The sequence below is a fragment of the Oryctolagus cuniculus genome, chromosome 2 (assembly GCF_964237555.1).
Source record: "Oryctolagus cuniculus chromosome 2, mOryCun1.1, whole genome shotgun sequence".
Classification (NCBI taxonomy): Eukaryota; Metazoa; Chordata; class Mammalia; order Lagomorpha; family Leporidae; genus Oryctolagus; species Oryctolagus cuniculus.
In genome coordinates, this window is record NC_091433.1 from 41,583,240 (window position 1) to 41,604,282 (window position 21,043).

The following is a 21,043-nucleotide window of genomic DNA, read 5'->3' on the forward strand; positions in this document are numbered from 1 at the left end:
AGATATTTAGCCAGGGGTGATGAAGGGCATCAGCGTAGCAGGGACCAGCGGAGGCATTTTGTTACTACCAATGAAAAAAGAAGCCTGGGCTTTTTATTCCCATCTCTGCTGATACCTGAGGCATAGGAATCTTGTTGTGAAGGTAGGAGTTTTGATTGTTCAGATGGTCTCCACTGACAGTGTTGAGGAATGGCCTTGTTCCTACTGAGCAGTCAGGAAAGACCAGACTCTTAAGTAGGCCTCCACTAACACCAACCAAAGAAGAGAGAGAGTAGCCTTCCCCTGCCAGGTTGGAGTAGAAGTCCAGAGTTGCTGCAGGCTCTCCCCTAACCCCATGAGGTGGGGGGTCATTGCCAGCCAGCACAGATGGAAGTCCCACCTCCCTACATGGCCCTTTCTAGTACCTCTTATAGTGGGCCAGCTACTATAGTCTGACTTATCCCTCAAAATTCATGTGATGGCAGCTTAATCCCCAATGCAGCAATGTTGGCAGGTGAAATCTTTTGCAGGGATGTTAGGTCATGAGAGCTTTGCCTTCATGAATGGATTAACGCTAGTGTAAAAGGTGCTTGTGGGAATTGGTTCTCTCTTTTGCTCTTCTGTATGTGAGGATGCAACCCATACAGGATACCAGCACCCTGATCTTGGACTTCTCAGCCTTTAAAACTGTGAGAGAATAAATTTTTGTTCTTTATAAGTTAACCAATCTCACGTATTCTAACACCACAAAGCAGACTTAGACACTATGACTCCACACCTACAAGAATAGTTACACTGTTGGTAGGAATAGACCACGGTACTGTTGCTTTGTAAGAAGTTTGCAGTGCTCCATAAAGTTTAACATACATTCACCCAAGGATCCAGCTATTTTCCCAAGAAAAATGAAAGCATATATCCACTCTATGAAAGTGTAAGTTTGCACAAGTGTTTGTATACAATTTTACTAATAATGGCCTAAAACTGAGCAGAACTCAAATGTTGATTTGCAGGTGAAAAAGTGGTGGTATAGCCATACAACAGAATACCACTCAGCAATAAAAGGAGTAAATCATGGACATACATGACAAGAATGAATCTCAAAACTTATACCGAGTGAAATAAGTACCAGACATAATACATGTTACAGAATTCCATTCATACACAATTCTTAAAAAGGTAAATTATGGTAACAGAAAGATAAGATGTTTGCTGTGAGAGAACTGGGAAGGAGTGCAAAGGAACTTTTTGGGATTATGGAAGTGTTTTCTGACTATGCAGGTGGTTACATGAATGTACACTTTTATTAATTTTTTAAAAAATATTTGTCTGTTTGAAATGTAGAGTGATGGAGAAGAGGTAGAAAAAGATTGAGATCTTCTGTCTGCTGGTTCTTTCCCCAGTTGGCCACAATAGCAAGGGCTGAGCCAAGCCAAAACAAGGAGCAAGGGACTTCATCAGGGTTTCAGTGGCCAGGCTGTGCAAAGCTGAAGCCAGGAGCTTTTACCAGGTGCATTAGCAGGGAGCTAGATCAGAAGTGGAGCAGCCAGGACTCAACCCAGTGCCCACATGGGATGCCAGCATCGTATTTAGAGATTTACCCGCTATGCCACAATGCCAGCCCCCTTTTTGATACCTATTTAAGAAATTTTTGCCTATGGTCCCATGCTGTGGCGTAGTAGGTTAAGCCTCTGCCTGCAGCACCAGCATCCCATATGGGCACTGGTTTCTATCTCCACTGCTCCTCTTCTGATAGAGCTCTCTGCTAAGGGCTTGGGAAGGCAGTGGAAATGGCCCAAGTGCTTGGGCCTTTGCACCCACATGGGAAACCAGGAAGAAGTTCCTGGTTCCTGGCTTCAGATCAGCCAGCTCCAGCCATTGGGACAATTTGGGAATGAACCAGCAAATGGAAGACTTCTCCGTCTCTCTCTCTCTCTAATTCTTCCTCTCAAATAAATAAATAAATCTTTAATAAAAAAATTGTTTTTGCCTAACACAACAAGGCCATGAAGATTATATCCAGTATTTCTATTAGATATTTTATAGTTTTAGATTTTATGCTTATGGCTGTGATCTACTTTGAGTTAATTGTATTAAATACTTATTATTTTATTTGAAAGGCAAGAGACAAAGAGTTTCCATTCTATGATTCACTCTCCAAATAATCACAATAGTTAGGCCAAAGCCAGGAGCCAAGAACTTCATCTGGGTCTCCTGTATGGGTGGCAGAGTCCCAAATACTTGGGCCATCTCCTTCTGTCTCCCTAGGTACATTAGCAGGAAGCTGGATTGGAAGCAGAGCAGCTGTGACTAGAACCAGCACTCCAACATAGGATGCCAGCATTGCAAAAGACAGCTTAACCTGTGCCACAACACTTATACCTGAGTTAATTTTTGTGTTTAGTCTGAGATAAAGGTTAATGTTTGGGGCTAGTGCTGTGGCATAGCAGGTAAAGCCACTGCCTACAGTGCCAGCATCCCATATGGGCACTGGTTCTAATCTTGGCTTCTCCACTTCCGATCCAGCTCTCTACTATGGCCTGGGAAAGTAGTGGAAGATGGCCCAAGTCCTTGGGCCGCTGCACCCACGTGGAAAACCTGGAAGACGCTCCAGTCTCCTGGCTTCATATTGGCCCAGCTCTGGGCTGCTGTGACCATTTATGGAGTCAACCAGTGGATGGAAAATCTTAAAAAAAAAAAGTTGATGTTTACCATTTCCCATATACTCAGTTTTTCCAGCACTTCATTTACTGTGAAGACTATCTTTTTCAAGTACCATAGCCTCATTGGAGAAAACAATTTTCCAGTAATTTCCAGTCCAAACAATGTTCCAGTAATTTCTGTGTCAACTCTTAGAACAACAGCAAATTGTCTTAATTTCTGTAGCTTTATAATAAGTTTACAAGTTTACAAGAGTGTACATCTTTTTTTTCTTCAAATGACTTTTGAATATTTTGTTTTTTATAGAAAGCTTTTATTTAATAAATATAATCCAAAATTTGTACTTATGAAATTTATAGCGGTTCTTCCCTCCATACCTGCCCCAAACCATCCCACTGCCCACTCCCTCTCCCATCCCATTCTTCATTAAGATTCATTTTTAATTATTTTTATATACAGAAGATCAACTCTATACTAAGTAAAGATTTCAACAGTTTGCACCCACACAGACACACAAAGTGTAAAGTACTGTTTGAAGACTAGTTTTACCATTAATTCTCATAGTAAAACACATTAAGGACAGAGGTCCTACATGGGGAACAAGTGCACAGTGACTCCTGTTGTTGATTTAACAATTGACAAGAGAGTGTAACATCTTTAAACTTTGTGCTTTTACAAAGTTGCTTTGCCTATTCTGGGTCCTTTGCTTTTCCATAGAAATGTTAGAATAAGCTCATCGATATTTACTGTTAAGGAAAAAACCTGCTGGTGTTTGAACTGAGATTTCATTGGATGTGCACATAAATTGGAGCATAACTGGCATTGTATTGGTGTTGGTTCCTGTGATTCCTGAACATAGCATCTTTATTTTGGGGGCTGGAACATATTCTGTTATTCTTGGGCATGTTATGTTTTTATGCTGTATTACAAATGGTATTATTTTTAACCTTGTATCTTGCTAAACTCACTTATTTCTGATACTTACAGAGTTTCTAAGTGTACAGTCATGTCATCTGTAAATATAGGCCATTTTACTCCTTCCTTTCCATTTATATGTGCCTTTCTGGGGAGTGGGGAGGCCTATGGTAGTGGCTTAGCATTCTCTGAACAATATTAAATAGAAGTGGTCAGAACAGACTTCCTTGCTTGCTTAGTCTTTTTTTTTTTTAAGATTTATTTTAGGCCGGCGCCGCGGCTCAATAGGCTAATCCTCCGCCTTGCGGTGCTGGCATACCGGGTTCTAGTCCTGGTCGGGGCGCTGGATTCTGTCCCGGTTGCCCCTCTTCCAGGCCAGCTCTCTGCTGTCGCCAGGGAGTGCAGTGGAGGATGGCCTAGGTGCTTGGGCACTGCACCCCGTGGGAGACCAGGATAAGTACCCGGCTCCAGCCTTCAGATCAGCGCGGTATGCCAGCCGCAGCGCGGCGGCCATTGGAGGGTGAACCAACAGCAAAGGAAGACCTTCCTCTCTGTCTGTCTCTCTCACTGTCCACTCTGCCTGTCCAAAAAAAAAAAAAAAAAAAAAAAAAAGATTTATTTTCTTTCTTTGAAAGACAGAGTTAGAGAGAGAGGTCAAGCCAGAGAGAGAGAGAGAGAGAGAGAGAAAGGTCTTCATCCGATGGTTTACTCCCCAAATGATGGCAATGGCCAGAGCTGAGCTGATCCAAAGCCAGGAGCCAGGAGCTTCTTCTGGGTCCCCCTTGTGGGTGCAGAGGCCCAAGCACTTGGGCCATCTTCTACTGCTTTCCCAGGCCTTAGCAGAGAGCTGGATCAGAAGAGGAGAAGCCGGCACTCAAACCAGCACCCACATGGGATACCGGCGCTGCAGACTGGGGCTTTAACCCACTGCACCACAGTACCAGCCCCCTGTTTAGTCATTTTACAATGAAAATAATTTTTTTCGTTTGGGGTTTTCATAGATGTCCTTTATTATATTGGGCAAGGTACCTTCTATTCCTGGTTTGTTTTAAAATTTGTTTTATTTTTTAATTAATCATGAATGCATATTATGTCATTTTTTTCTGTCAATAACCATTTAAGGTGTGTTTTTTGTTTGTTTGTTTTTTAGCCTGTTAATGTGTGAAAGTACATTGTTTCAGGCCGGCGCCCGGCTCAATAGGCTAATCCTCAGCCTGCGGTGCCGGCACACCGGGTTCTAGTCCCAGTTGGGACGCCAGAATCTGTCCCGGTTGCCCCTCTTCCAGGCCAGCTCTCTGCTGTGGCCAGGGAGTGCAGTGGAGGATGGCCCAAGTCCTTGAGCCCTGCACCCGCATGGGAGACCAGGAGAAGCACCTGGCTCCTGCCATTGGATCAGCGCGGTGCGCTGGCCACGGCGGCCATTGGAGGGTGAACCAACGGCAAAGGAAGACCTTTCTCTCTGTCTCTCTCTCTCACTGTCCACTCTGCCTGTCTAAATAAATAAATAAATAAATAAATAAATAAATAAATAAAAATAAAGTACATTGTTTCAGGAATTAAAGCAATTCTGTATCCCTGTGGTAGATCCTATTTGAGCATGATGTATACCATTGAATTTGACTTTCTAACAGTTATGTATTTTTGCATCTGGGTTCTTCTATTTACTTGTCTTTGATATCAGAGCAATACTAGCCTCATATAGTGATTTGGAATGTTTCCTGTATAGTTGGAAGGAATTTGTATTTGAGAAAAGTTAGTAAGAAAGCCATTTGAGTCTGGAATTATTTACAGGAAAGTTTTTTTTATTACAAATTATATGTCATTGAGAGAAAACCTGCATTTTATAACCTCACCTATTTCTTTTAGGCAGTTTTTATCAATTTTGTCTTCAAGAAATATAAGCTTAAATTAATTGGCATAAAATTGCTCACAGTATGAGGGTACTTTAAAAACTTCATTCATGGAAAATGGAGTTAAAAGATAAGTTTATTTTGTTGGAAAAAAAAGTCCATACTCTACACATACAAGGGAAGACTTGAAATTTTTGCACCAAAATAGTTATCTTTTCATTCCATTTTTTCTTGAGGGTTTTCAGGTACTCCTTATATTCATCTTGTCTGTAGAAACTGTGACGTTTCCTATTTCTTCTTGTGTTGATACTTTGTGTCTTCTATTTGAGTCTTATTTTTTGTCTTGATCCATTCTTCTAAAATTTCATCAGTCTTAATAATATTTTTAGGAACATTTTGATCCACCAGTTTTTTTCTTTTGTTTGTATATTTCCTTGATCTTTGCTCATTTATATCTTCATGGTTTGCTTCTTTCTTGTAACTTAGGCTAAATTTACTTTCATTAGTGTGTTAAGCTTAATTGATTTTGGACTATTCTTTTTTTTTTTTTTCTGACAGGCAGAGTGGACAGTGAGAGAGAGAGACAGAGAGAAAGGTCTTCCTTTGCCGTTGGTTCACCCTCCCATGGCCGCCGCGGCCGGCGCACCGCGCTGATCCGATGGCAGGAGCCAGGAGCCAGGAGCCAGGTGCTTTTCCTGGTCTCCCATGGGGTGCAGGGCCCAAGCACTTGGGCCATCCTCCACTGCACTCCCGGGCCACAGCAGAGAGCTGGCCTGGAAGAGGGGCAACCGGGACAGAATCCGGCGCCCTGACCGGGACTAGAACCCGGTGTGCCGGCGCCGCTAGGCGGAGGATTAGCCTAGTGAGCCGTGGCGCCGGCCTGGACTATTCTTTTTTAATAAAAGCTTTAAATTTAAAGTTGCCTTTCATGAATCCTGCAAATTTTGATGTTGTTTTTCTTCTCATCCAGTTCAGAATATTTTCTGATGTCTCTTAGGATTTCTTTATTGACCCATGTGTCACCTCAAAGAGCATTTTTCAATTTTCAAATATTTGGGAGTTTGCAGATGTCTTTCATTTATTGATTTCTATAAATGACTACTTGTATTGTGATCAGAAAACATACTTTACATGAATCTTTCTTATAAATTTCAATCTTGTTTTATCAGCCAACATATATGGTCTAGAGTAGAGAATGTTCTATATACATTTGAAAAGCATGTATATTGTTGGTAGAATGTTCTGTAAATGTCAGGTAGGCCAATGCAATTGATTGTTTCCATTTCTAGGTACTTTCTGATTTTCTACCTATTTGTTCATCAGGTACTAAAAGAGTGTTGAAATATTCAGCTATTATTATAGATTTTCCTTCACTTTTTAGGTGATGTCCATTTGCTTCATGTGTTCTGTTTTGGGATATGTACAGATTCAGGATTGTTATGTCCTGCTGCTGAAATGACTCCTTTTACTTTATGAACTCTATCCCTGATGGTGAAATTTTTTCTATTAATTATAATAGGCATTCTGCCTTTTCTATTATTAGTGTTTGCATGGCACATCTGATATCATTTTACTTTTTAAAAAAGTGTTCACTTATTTATTTTGAGAGAGAGAATGAACAAACTTCTGTCCACTAGTTTCATTCCCCAAATGCCCACAACAACTGGTTCTGTGTCAAGCTGAAACCAGAAGCCAGGGAATCAATCCTAGTCTCCCAAGTGGGTAGCAGGAACCCAATTACCTGGAGCCATCACCTGCTGCCTCCCACACTGTGCATCAGCAGGGAGCTATAGTTGGGAGCTGAGCCAAGTTTCAAATCCAGGCACTCCAACGTGGGATGCAGGCATCCCCAGCTGGCGGCCTAACCACTAGCTCTGATACCCACCCTATCCATCTTTTTACTTTTATCCTATATCTTTATATCTAAAATGTGTTTATTTTATATAGCGGGTGCTGGCTCCTGCTTTTTCATTCAGACTGACAATCTTTACCTTTTAGCATTGCCATTCATAGTTAGTGCAGTTTATATGGTTGGTTTTAAAAATGTCTCATTATTTGCTTAAAAAAAAAAAAGATTTATTTACTTGAGAGGCAGAGAGAGGTCTTCCATCTGCTTGTTTACTCCCCAAATGGCTGGGCTAGGGGTCACGAGTGCCTGCTGTCATGCAGCTCAGCAGTGCTTAAGGGCGACCTGTCGGAGCACGGGGAGGAAGGAACACACGGACACATGACTGTCTTTCCAATGATGGGCTTTTCATTGCTCACACAGTTTCATTCTAGGGCTTCGCCACTCTGCACACCAGTCTATATAGTTATATTCATTACTCCACAGATCATAACAAATCTAACATTAAAGCTGTCTCAAAGGCCATCCAACTATAATAATATAAGTACAGCAAAGCATATGACATTATTCTTAATCATTGGGTCGAGGCACATTCCTTCATATTACACATGGCTAACATCATTATAAATGCTGCGTTTTCAAGGCTTATATCACGGTCACGAAAAAGAGTCAGTGTTCAAAGTCCAGAGCTCAACGTCTCGGCAGAGACGGATCTCGGATCAGTCACTTACAGGAAGGAAGTCGTGGGATGGCTGTCACTCTTGGCAGTGGGCTTGGAGTTCCCAGGCAGACAGCAAGGCGAGGAGTTGGAGAGGTCCCCTGCTGAGAGGCCTGGTCCAGCTCTGTAGCAGGTCTGGCAGCGGGCTGATAAGGGGTCCAGGTGAGGCAGCAGCTCCGCTGGTGTTTTGATCCCGTAGTCACTTCGCAAGGAGGCTAGCGAGCTGGCTCTTCAGCTCCAAATATGTGGAGATCCAGAGGTTCACACACACCAGGCCATGATGCTCGAGAGGATGAAGAGCAGTGGAAAAGGCTCTCCTTTTATCCTTGCCACTCTGAAGGGGGAGTCTCCAGTAGGGGTCGGGGTGTCACCAATCAGTTGTGCTCCCTCTCGGAGTTTCCCAGGGTGCCACCAATCCAATGCCTAGGACAGGATGTCTCCAGCTCATTCTCGGGATGCATCCAATCATCGTGTGAGTAGGAGGGTAACTGGAGGTTATCATCCGTAGTGCTCGCATTATCAGGCTGCCCAGGGATGTCTGTTCAGTCTGATGAGGAACATCTTTCTTGGCAAGCATCAGCTTAGCGTAAGTGAAGTCATCAGTCTCTGGCTTGACATGAGTGACTCCATTTTTCTTTACTTTCAGTTTGTGGATAGTGGTAGTTTTTGACTCTAGGATTCTCTGTGGAGTTTCCACAGTTTGCCTCCTTCTGTTGGTCAAGTAAGCGGTGATCTGTGACTATTTTTGGGACTCCTGTGAGATTCCCCATACTAGGGAAGCCAGGAGCCTGGAATTCCATCTGGGTCTCCCTTGTGAGTGTCAGGGGCCCAAGCACTTGGGCCATCTTCTGCCTCCCTATAACTCTGCCTTTCAAATAAATAAATCTTAAAAAAAAAAAAAAAAAGAAAGAAATAGAATTTTTTTTTATTTTAAGTAGTCTTTTAAAGCAAAATTTGAAAGTGATTCCTTAATGGCCTCTTTGTTGCCTAGCATTTTTATCATTCCTGGTCAATTTCTTTAAGAGGTTTGTTTGTTTATTTGTTGCAAGGCAGAGCCGGAGAGGTCTTCCATCTGTTGGTTCACTCCCTAAATGGACACATAGTGAGTTCTGGGCAGGGCTGAAGCCAGGAGTCAGGAACTCCATCCTGGTCTCCTGCTTGGCTGGCAGGGGCCCAATATGGGCCATCTTCTGCTTTCCCGGGTGTATCAGCAGGGAGATGAATCAGAGGCAGAGCAGCCAGGACTCACACTGGCACAAGGAGTGAGGCACCCTTTTTCTGCCAAGGATCATACGTATATTTATAACATCATTCACAGGCCATACAAAATTATCAACTTAAAAATTAGCCTTCTGTAGATGTATTGAATTTCAGATCTCACTTGTGGTTGCCTTGCCAAGGCCAAACCAAATGATTTCGTGGGCCTTATATGGCCTATGGGCTGGACATTTCCCACTCCTTTATTAATGTCACAAGCAGCTATTTAATCTGCTGTACCACAGTGCTGGCCTCCATTCCTGATATAATTTATTGTTTTGTACAGATTAGGTTTACTGTCTGATGCCATTTTCCTTCTAACCTAAGAATTTCTTTCAACATTTCTTTTAGTGACTACTGGCAACAAATTCTCTTAACTTTTTTTTTTTTTTTTTTTTGTCTTTAGAAGTCTTTATTCTGACTTTAGTTTTGAAAGATAATTTTACTGGATATAGAACTCTAAGACTGACAGGCTTTTAAGTGCTTTAATGATATTCTATTGTCTTTTAGCTTACATTATTTGTTTGTTTGTTTGTTTGTTTTTTGACAGGCAGAGTGGACAGTGAGAGAGAGAGACAGAGAGAAAGGTCTTTCTTGGCCGTTGGTTCACCCTCCAATGGCCGCCGCAGCCAGTGCGCTGCAGCCGGCGCACTGCGCTGATCCAATGGCAGGAGCCAGGTGCTTCTCCTGGTCTCCCATGGGGTGCAGGGCCCAAGCACTTGGGCCATCCTCCACTATTTCTGTTGAGAAATCTGTAATATTTTTGACTTTTTTTCCCTCCTCCTTTTTTATGTTTTTTTTTTTTTCTTTTTAAGATTTCCAAGTTATTTATTTGTTTTCAGAAATTTGGGGTAGGTGTTTGGACTACCAGTTAAGACATCATAGTGCAGTGGGTTAAGGCACAGCTGACATCCCATATTGGCTGGCTGGAATTCCACTTCCAATCCAGATTTGCTGAATTTGCTGATGTGCATGGGAAGACAGCGGAAGATGTCCACATACTTGGGCCCCTCCCACCCACATGGGAGGCCAGGATGGAGTTTCTGGTTCCTGGCTTCAACCTGGCCCAGGCTTGGCTCTTGTGGCCATTTGGGGTGCGAGGGAGGAAGAGAGGGAAGAAAGGAAGAATAATCTACCTGTCTCTGCCTTTCAAATAGATATAGATATCTTAACAAACGAGGAAAGAAGAAAGAAGATAAAAGAAAAGAAGAGAAAGAAGGAAAAATCATTGCACATCAGAGTGCTTGGGTTCACTACCTATGTCCACTCTTGAGTCTGCCTTCCCACAGTTACAGACTCTGGGAGGCAAGGGTAATGGCTCAAGAAATTGGGTTCCTGCTGCCCACACGGAAAACCTGGATTGAATTCCCCTTTTCTGGCTTTGGCCTGGCTCACTCCCAGCCACTGTGGGCAGCTCTCTGTCTGTTAAATGAATTTGAAACAAAAAAAAATTTTTTTAAGAACTTTAATCATGATGTTCCTTGGTGTAGTTTTCCCTGCTTTGTTTTTTTGACCCTGCTTAGGGTTTTTCTCCAGCTACTTAGATATATAATTTTCTAGTTTTCATTAAGATTGGAAGTTTTTAAGCCATTGTTTCTTCGAAAAAAAAAAAAAAGGTTTTTTAGACCCACTCATTACCATTCCATCCTAAAATCTGGGACTATATCAGATCACAAAATACTGGCCTAAAGACCATTGAGGTTTTATCTTTTTGTTTTGTTGAGTCTTCTCCTCTGAATCCTTTAGTTTAGATCATGAGTCTTAATGTCGTCAGATGCTTTTTCTGCAGCATCTAAACTGCCATTCCTGTCCAGTGAATTTAGCGTTTTGGGTACATTGTAGCATTACGTCTTTAAATGTTCTACCCAGTTCTTTTCTCTCCTCAGTGCTTGCATCTGTGTATTTTTGAGCATATATAATAATTCTTTTGAAATCCTTGCCTGTTTCTATTGACTAATTTTTCTCCTGATGTTTTATATTATGTCCTTGCCTCTTTAGTATAGTAGACATCGTAGAATTTTCCATTGCTCTTTGCTGAATTTTCTCTCCTTTTAAATAGCAGTTGAACTTTGTTGTGGCAAGCAATTAAGTTATCCATGAATTAGTTTGAACCTTTATACGTGGGATCAATGACTGTTTTCTTAAGGACCAGATAGTAAATATGTTAGGCTTATGGAGTGGTATGATCTTTATTGCAACTACTTAACTCTGTCATTGTAACTTGAAAGCAGCCATAAACAATATATAAGTGAATGGATCTTACTATATTCTAATAAAACTTTATTTACAAAACAGCTCACTTCTCCATGGGTGATAATTTACTGACCTCTGCTTTAGAAACTTTTTTTTTAAGATTTTTTATTAGGCCGGCGCCACGGCTCACTAGGCTAATCCTCTGCCTTGCGGCGCCAGCACACTGGGTTCTAGTCCCAGTCGGGGCACTGGATTCTGTCCCAGTTGCCCCTCTTCCAGGCCAGCTCTCTGCTGTGGCCAGGGAGTGCAGTGGAGGATGGCCCAAGTGCTTGGGCCCTGTACCCCATGGGAGACCAGGAGAAGTACCTGGCTCCTGCCATCGGATCAGCGCGGTGCGCTGGCCGCGGCAGCCATTGGAGGGTGAACCAACGGCAAATGAAGACCTTTCTCTCTGTCTCTCTCTCTCTCACTGTCCACTCTGCCTGTCCAAAAAAAAAAGATTTTTTATTTTATTTGAAAAGCAGAGTTACAGAGAGGCAGAAAGAGAGGGAGAGCGAGCGAGCGAGAAAGAGGTCTTCAGTACACTAGTTCACCCCCCAAATGACCGCAATGGCCAGAGCTGAGCCAGTCCAAAGCCAGGAACCAGGAGCTTCTTCCAGGTCTCCCACATGGGTGCAAGGGACCAAGCACTTGGGCCATCTTCCACTATTTCCCCAGGCCATAGCCAAGAGCTGGATTGGAAGTGGAGCAGCCGGGACGTGAGCTGGCGCCCATATGGGATGCCAGCACTGCAGGCAGCGGCTTTAACCTCTACACCATGGCACCAGCCACTAGAAGCTTATTTTTAAGCTTTATTAGAACGACTTTAGAGTAGCCTTTATTCTAGGGTTAGTTTATCCTCCTATTAAGACTTGGCCCTCTTTAAGTGTATGCTGGATGTTTGGCAAGGACATTCTACTCTGTGGTTGAAACTCAAATGTGTCGTAATTCTGTGTGAGCTTTGGCAGCTCTTCAGTTTCCAAAGGTTCCATTCTCCTTTCTCCCAGGCTCATAGAGCCTTATCCTGAACATAGGTAACTCAATACTCAGCCAAAGATTCAAGCAGAGCCCTAAGCTAAGTTCTGTAGGTGTTCTGAGCAGCTCTCACCTCTAAAATATCCTGCCCTTCAAATTCCGATTGTTGTCTCCTTAATGCAGCCTGGTAGCTTTGATCTTCATGGGATTCCCCTCTCTGCTCTTAAAGCAAAGTGTTCCTGGACCCCCTATACTCTTCCCAAAAAGCCAGGGTTGATGATAGGGCTCAAGCAATTTGTTTCCCTTCTTTCAGGAATTATAGCCCTGTACTACCTGTTGTCCGGTATTTAAGAAATGCTGTTTGTATTTTGTCTACATTTATAGATGTTTACAGCAAGAGAGCAAATATCTCTCCAGTTTCACTGTCATGACTAGAAGATCCAATAGTGATTTTAAAATAAATACATAGCTAAGTTCCATTTCAGACTGGTTTCTCCAGGAGTGGTAGCTGGGCCCTCATATTTGTATAAACTCCTTGGGATTCTGATGTACAGTCAAGTTTTAAAGTCATGGCTGGGAGTGTTAGACCCCAGCAGAGATGATCTGAGTATATATTTTAAACATGATGTTGCTGATATTTAGAACTTTGATTAGACAGAGGGTAGATAAGATCAGCTAGGAGAGAAAAGAGCTATGTACAAAAAATACTGAAAAGGAGGTAGGAGATTAATTTCTCTTGTCTTGAACCTAAAGCTAGCATCCTCTTCTTTTTCCAAAGACCAGATGACAATGGCAGCCAAACTCATCCATCCTTTCTTTTACCTGCTATTGTGATAGACCTTACTGTCACTTATGTCCTGTACATGGATTGGTAAAAGTGAGGAAAAGGAAATTTTAGAGAATAATCCATCTCTATGGTCTTGGGACCAAATCTCTTGTCCATGCTTTCCCTCCAGTTGTATCTTCCTTAAACTAATGTGGGTTGTATGAAATGGATGTTCTCTTTGATGTCTTGTTTTGGCTTAAAAATGAATGCAAATTGTGCATTTTACTCTCTCATATATCAATATTTGTTTTAATATAAAAATGTAAGGTAGATGTTGTGGCAGCCAAGAATATGCACGTCTGCTTGGGACACCCACATCTCATATTGGAGTGCCTACCTTCGATTCCAATCCAGTTTCCTTGCTAAGGTGCCTCAGAGGCAGCAGATGCTGGCCCAAGTAGTTGGCTCCCTGGATATGGGAGACCTGGATGCAGTGCCTGGCTTCAGATTGGCCCTGCTCTAGCTGCTGTGGAAATTTGGAGAGTGAACCAGCAGATGGGAGAGATTTCACTCTCTCCCTCTGTCTGTCTTCCTCTCCCTCCCTTCCTTCCTCCTTCTGTCACTTTGCCTTTCAAATTAATTAAAAAAAAATTTTTAATTGTTTTACCTAGTAAAATTGACATTCTAAAAAAACAGATATCTTTGTCCTGTGACTTCATTTACCTCTTGATATACCCCTAGATTTATAACTTTCCTGTTTTGTAATGCACAGCTATATGAGCAATTGTGTGGGTTTTTTTTTTATATAATTTTTGGTTTCTTACACATTTTTAGTCTCGTGGTGATTTGAGACATGGAGGTACGGTCACCAGATACTTGATTCATGCATATGTGAATGTTTCTTTGAGGGGAAAATGTGTTTCAAATTCTATGTAACAATCTGGTATCCAGCCTTTTTGTCACCTCTAGAGCATTCACTAGGTTAGTTGTAACCATGAGGAAGAATCCTGTATGCATTTTATCTTTTAATATGCCTTTTATCTTCTGGTATTTTGGGATCCAGTCTGGCCTAGTTAAAACACTGTTGTCAAGGACAGTTACAACTCTCCAATTAAGGACTTGGTTTTGTAGAACTTACCAGTTACCAGTTACCTTTTTCCTTTTATTAGGATAGAAATATCCTTTATTTGCTGTGTTTCTACAACATAATGTTTCATGAATACAGATGTACTAGTGCCTAGTCATCAGGTGTAACATAAAACAGAAGTTTCACTTACACTTGGTCTTTGGTTGAAACACTGGTTTTTTTTCTTTGCCGTTCCGCAGTACCTTCTCCAGGGAAATTTCGCTCCCCTGCAGCACCATCTCCTTTGGCTCTCCGGCAACCAGTGAAAGCCTTTAGTAACCATGGCTCTGGCTCTCCTGGTAGCCAAGAAACAACACAGCTCACACAAACCACCTCTTCACCTGGGCCTCCCATGGTTCAGAACACAGTCCCAGCAAATCCTCCCAGCAATATCAACAGCACCACCCTAACCAGACCTGCAGGGACAACTGCAATGAGAAGTGGCTTGCCCAGACCCAGTGCCCCTTCTGCTGGGGGTATACCAGTGCCTCGCAGCAAACTTGCACAACCTGTTCGCAGGTAAGTGGGGTGCTCTGTTTTGGCATTCTTAAGTGTCTGAAAGTAGGTGGACTGGAAGTAGCCTTGTTTCTTGTTGATAGTGAGCAGAGAGTCATAGTAGCTTCCCACTTGAGTCTCAGCACAGTTTGAATAAAACCTCACTTCACTGTATTAAAGATACCCTTATTGGGATATTATACCAATATGGTTCAGATTACATTTGTCCCAGTGCCTTACTGATGAAGCATCTCAGAGAATTCCTAGAAAAGGCTGTTAGAATCATTCAGTTTGGTTGTGATATTTGAATATGATATTCAGTAAAGATAATGAAAACATATTTGAATCTAGAGTGATATTTAAGATAAAACTCCTTTCTTCCAACTCTGAGTGCAATCTATAAGGGTGATTTTCAAACCTGCTATAACAGAATTATCTGTGGAATTTGTGTAGAAGTAGAAGCCTGAGTTTTACCTTCAGAGTCTGTAGCTCTGGTGTGAAACCCAAAATCTGTGGCTGTGCTATCTCTTGTTTGTTTATTTTTCAGGTGATTCTGAGCTCAACCAAGACAGGAATCATGCCTCTGTAATCTTTTTTTTTTTTTTTTTTTTAAGAGAGGCAGAGGCAAAAAGATCTTCCACCTACTGGTTCACTCCCCAAATGGCCACAATGGCCAGAGCTGAGCCAGTCAATCCAAAGCCAGGAGCCAGGAGCTCTTCCAGGACTCCCACGTGGATACGTGGGTGCAGGGGCCCAAGGCCATCTTCTACTGCTTTCCCAAGCCGTAGCAGAGAGCTGGATTGGAAATAGAGCAGCCGGCACTCATATGATGGCAGCTTTACCTGCTACACCTCAGCATTGGCTCCTGCATCTAGTCTTAATCTACCTTTCAAGAACAGGATTACCACCATCAGTAAATTTAGGTGTCAAGTATAGTTAAGCTTGAAATACTTATTTGCTTGGAAACAGTATTTGTCCCCTAAGCATTTAAACTGAATTACCCATACTACTTAATTCTAAAATAAACATTTTACATCTACAGACTTATTAGCAGTGTACAATAGCTATTTGCTCTGTACTCTGCTAAATAACTTATACTTAACCTTGTTTAAGGCTCACAATAGCATTAAATTAGTAAGTACTTTCGTTATTCCTATCTCTCAGAGGAGAATATTGAAATTTAACGAGACTAAATAATTTGACTAGGACTATACATAGGACCTTCAATTCCAAGTCCTTTTAACCACTGTCCCATACTACCTCTCCAGTGATTATGACACTAAGCTTCTAATATCACATCCATCACTCTGCTCAGAATGTAAAAAGTTGGTTATCCATGTGGTTGAAAAAGATGAGACATTCTTTTCCCTTCTTTAATCTAGTAGCTTTGTTAACAAAAGGTTAGAGAAGTCCTGTAATGCCCAGTAAAACCTGAGAGATGTGATAATACTGAGTGTGGGAAGGTTGTGCAAATGGCCCTTTTGAGCTTTGATCTTATTGTTGTCCTGGAACAGCCTTCCTAAGATCACGGTGCCAACTGGAAAGTAATTAATGTATATAAGAGACTATATGGTGATATTTTGTAAGACAAGCAAATCACATTATAAAATTGCTTTATTTCAGATCCTTGCCAGCTCCTAAAACCTACGGAAGCCTGAAAGATGACAGCTGGAAAGACGGCTGTTACTGAGCAGCAAAGACAGGAACGCAGAGGCCCACGGCTTCACGGATACCCTTCCTCCAGGCTGAAAACCACTTTGATATGCAGACTGTTCAGCTAGGACTCGTGGGATTTATGAAATCCCAGCCCTCTGTCTTGACTAGCACAAACTGACAGAGATGATCAAGCAGCACTTTAATGACATTTAACATCAAACGTGTTTGGTAATCATACAATCACTCTCCATGAAATCACTTTTAGTTTTATTTAATAGAAACTAAACTGATTTTTTAAATAATTGACAGAGGCCAATAACTGGGCAAATACCTAATGGATGCCAAAGAGAAATGCCCATTTTCAATTGAGAAAGTACCTTTGTGCACAAGAAAATGGTGGATTCAAGCTATCCAAAACTTCACGTTCAACCTAATTTACTGTATAAATAGCATCAATAAACATTTGTGTTAATGAGAACTAATATTCTGACTAATTATCTGAAGTGTTTCACAGTACTCCAGAAAAATTATCCATCAAGATTGGGGGACAAGAGGAAGGAACCCGGGCTAGAGATTTTAAAAATATGATACATAAATTTGGGAGAGTTCAGCAGATTATTTTTGCAGATTTGTTAAACAAATGGTCATTTCATTTAATCTTAAGTTTTGGACATGGCTCACCTATCACCACCACCAGATAGTGTTAGAGTGTGCATCCATCATGTTGCATTGACACATCGGATTTATATGTGTTTGTTGATTGCCAAAAGGGCTTAATATCAGTTGTACAATCTTTCTAAACTTTCTAGTTCCTGGCTCAGGAAAGATGGCCTTTGCTGTTGAAGCCAGCTTCTTCACATGCTGTTATCTGTTAGAGAACAAAGAGATCTTGTGTTTATTAGCAGGTTTCCATGATGGAAAGAGCAAGTAGTATGTGTCTTTATTATTGATACAACAACACCTCAGTGCTTACAACCTGGAACAAAACCTTACAATGAGAGGGGGGAGGTAAAAATCTATGCACTTAACTTACAAAATCTCTGGTGATGACAGTTGTATTGTTGCTATTAAATGGCATAACGGTTTATTATGTGGTAGGAAAACATAGCCTGCTAAGTCCTACTTACTTTGGTCCACTTTAAGCTGAGTAACTGTATAAAATATCTTTTGAAAATACTGTCCCTATTGACTTAGATTCTGCCTTACATCAATTTTTGCATTTTTACTACATATAACTCCAATCTGTTTAAATACTTGCTCTCTTATGGCTCTTATATGTATCCTTGAAATTACCTGTTTTGGTTTATCAGACTGTTACCAGATGAAAACTTTTTTTGTAGCAGGCTTCTTATTTTTGATAGTGAGGTCTGTTTTTAAATTCTTAATTTGAACAAGCTCTAAAATATTGGCAGTTGGTTCACATAAAAGATTTTAGAGATTTGAACGTAAGTTCATTTCCTGTTAATCAAAGACATTCTGTAAGTTGGCAAAAGAAAATTGAGAAAGAAATAGAAGGCTTAACGTTCAGGTTGAGAGGATGATAAAACTTAAAACCAAGACCCCCATTCTGCTGTGACTGAAACCATGGTAGTTTTTATCAGCTTGAACAGTAGGAAGTCATTCAGTCATCACAAGCAGCTGGAGATGTAAATTGGCAGTCCTATGTATTTTGGTGTATAATGCAAGGAAGAAAGTGTAGCCTTGAATTTGAGAGCAATGGGGTGGGTCAGCGATGGATGGCGCCAGAATTCTACGTGGTAAGGAACTAAAAATTGTTGCTTTTCAGAGGAAGTAAAGCTTCTGCTCTGGGTGGGGTATCTCATGTAAATCTAAGTAATAAAAAGGAAGAGCTAGCTACTGTCTCTTTTTAAAACCACATATACACAAAACAAAACAGGTCTCAGTTTTCAGTGCAACATTTTAAAAATATATATGCTGCAATCTAATAATTTAAAGGAAGTTTATTCTGAAACACTCATTATGTTTTTTCATTTAGATAATCAATTTCAGAGGGAATATTCAGGTTATTTAACTTTGTTTTTAAATGGCTGCATCAGAAAAAGAAAAAAAAGTCTATTTTTTTTTAATTAAGATATTTCATCACTTGTTAAAAACACATTTTGGATCTGGGTTTGGTAAAGTATGATTTTACCTGCTGTTTCACTACCACAGACTATTGGCTTTTAATTTCCTAAAGAGAAAAATGGCCTTTTTACTAGGAAGCCTTTGTGTGTTGCCAGTTTTTCTGTTTGGGAAAATCTAAGGATTTACTGTGGTTAGTCTTACAGAAGAAATGTGGATTTGATAAACTAGTGCCTATGATTTTAACTTATGTTGATATATAGTAGTAATGGTTTTATGAATGTTGATTATTTTGTGCCAACAGCCCAGAATTGTCACTTATATGTAAGCAGAAAGCTGTGAACTCTGCTTCCAAAGTTATTTAATTTTCTCAGTGTTTGAATGTTATTTTTTGTAAGTGTGTTAATAAAAGTGTAAAGAATTGGAAAAAATATAAATATTCTTAACTCAAGCATTTGCTGGATCATTTTTCTACAAAACTTGTTTGTATAATATAAGACACTCTGAAGAGTTGACTTTTTTCAGTTTTCATACCCTGGAAATCACATTTTGTAAGCTGGGGACCATTCATAATTGTGTCAGATGCTTTTTAAAATTATCTCAATACATCACTTTTATAAAAAAAAGTTTTTTTGAAAGAGAATTAGATACATATGTGGCCCCAGATGTTTGTATAACTCTAGAATGATCTAGACTATGTATGTTTAAATTAACTTTCTATTGAATGTACAGGTGTCCATCTTTGACATTGCGCATGGTCCTTTTAGATCACATGAAGTTGATTCGCAAACATTTCGATAGCAGAACTTGTATATGTGGTTGCCTCCTTAATAAACAGCCTGACCATAATGTTTATCATTAAATTTACATTTGTTTTTCAAGTGTTTTATTAACTTCCTTTTTTCCCCCAAATGCCTATAATTGCTTTTAATAACTTTCTCAGTTGGTTGTTTAAACATACAAACCCAAATCCTGTGGCCCTTTCAGACTAGTCTTTATGTGGGTGGACTATATCATACTATGTTCTCTCTGTCCTTGTTTCATATCTGCATAATTTAAGGTAAATTCGTAGTTTACTCTAAATCGGTTTGTTCTGGGAACTTTTTTACCTCATGTGAATTACTAGTTAGAAAAAGCTGGCATATATAAATGAAGCAAAAAGCCATCATGTAAGAGTTTCCAAGAGGGAAGAATGAATGCATTTTCAAACCATATATGAACGTTTAGGTGATCACATTCATCTGTTGAGGATGGGAGAATCAAGAACTGCGCACTGTTGCATGAGCTCCCTGCATTCCCTTAGGGAGTACTGGGTGCGCCCCACTGCAGGGAGTCTCACTGATGAGACAGGTGCCCGTGTCGGATTGTGTGTGCATTTTTATCCCAACCTAGCCAAAAAATGTTGAGAACCATTTGAAATTAAATATCATTATGCTTATAAATCAGTGAATGAGAAGTTTAAGCTTGTTATATATCCAGGACGACAGGAAAGCCACGTGGAAGTTCCTGTGAAGTATTTGCTATATCAAAGTTTACTTTGAGTTTACAAAAGCAGAGTCAATATTAGAGACACTAACTTCAGGGAGAAAGTGAACAGGGTGTTCACAAGAGTGTGAAGCCAACAATGGCAACCCTAATTCATTTGAACCACCCCAAATATAACTGGGCTAACTGGCCCTCAGGTTACCAGTCTCAGAACAGATTTCTCTCGTGGGCTGTATTCACCACAATTCAGTTAAACCTCTGCTAACTGCTTGTGCCAGTTTCACATGAGTCCTTCATCTGCATTGAGTCATTTTAATGTTTTCTCTTGAAATATAGGAAGGATCTCATAGTGTCCCATACCACAGCAAAATGTGGCCCATCTAGGCCTCTGTGCCCGGAGGCTGCTGCCCTTGATGGAGGAGGCTGGGCATCAGGTACAGAGTTAGGGAGGAGCAGGGAGCGCTGGGGTGGGTACGGAGTTAAGTGTGGTTAGGGAGGAGCAATGGGTGCTGAGGTTCTGTTGCACGGAGGGTGACTACAGTTAGGTATCCTATTTCAAGAGGATTTTAAATGTCCTTACCTCAAAGAAATGCTAAATATTTGAGGTGATGGGTATGCTAATTACTGTGATTCAGTCATTATACAATGCATGAATGCGGTGAAACATCAAACATTATATCTCACAAATATGTACAGTTATCACCTGTCAATTAAAAACAAAATCTGATTGCACAGAAAGCAAGGGGAAAATCTGTATTTCTCCTGGTTTGATAGTAATAGACATTACTTTAAAAAGTGAACTGAAGATATTAACAAATACAGAGGTGAAAAGTGATGATGGGTTGCAGCGCCTCTATCTGGAAATCAACATCGCAGAAGCATGCTACCATGCTTATCAAATACTAAATGGAGGGCTGGAACGTCATCGCCTTAAGATGCGAGGAGGTTTTTCACTTTCAGTGCTGACGGGTTTCCTTTTGCAGAGGTCTGTACAATAACTGCT

At 40.8% G+C, this 21,043-nt stretch overlaps 1 protein-coding gene and 1 long non-coding RNA gene across 5 annotated transcripts in view; one reads left to right on the forward strand and one right to left on the reverse strand.

Annotated features, from left to right (window-relative positions):
* Positions 1–19,436, forward strand: part of SLAIN2 (SLAIN motif family member 2) — an 87,976-nt gene extending 68,540 nt beyond the window's left edge. For all 4 annotated transcript variants that reach the window (XM_002709425.5, XM_002709426.5, XM_070068194.1 and 1 more), the window contains 2 exons: positions 14,523–14,841; positions 16,441–19,436. In XM_002709425.5, coding sequence (XP_002709471.1) covers positions 14,523–14,841; positions 16,441–16,507 — 386 coding nt within the window. In that variant the 3' untranslated portion in view covers positions 16,508–19,436. The remainder of the gene's footprint in view (positions 1–14,522; positions 14,842–16,440) is intronic.
* On the reverse strand, positions 7,468–8,079 carry LOC103345179 (uncharacterized). The gene is made up of 2 exons (XR_007913546.2): positions 7,980–8,079; positions 7,468–7,593 (listed from the first exon to the last, which is right to left on the reverse strand). It is a non-coding gene; the product is annotated as an uncharacterized lncRNA (long non-coding RNA).
* Positions 19,437–21,043: the final 1,607 nt, after the last annotated feature.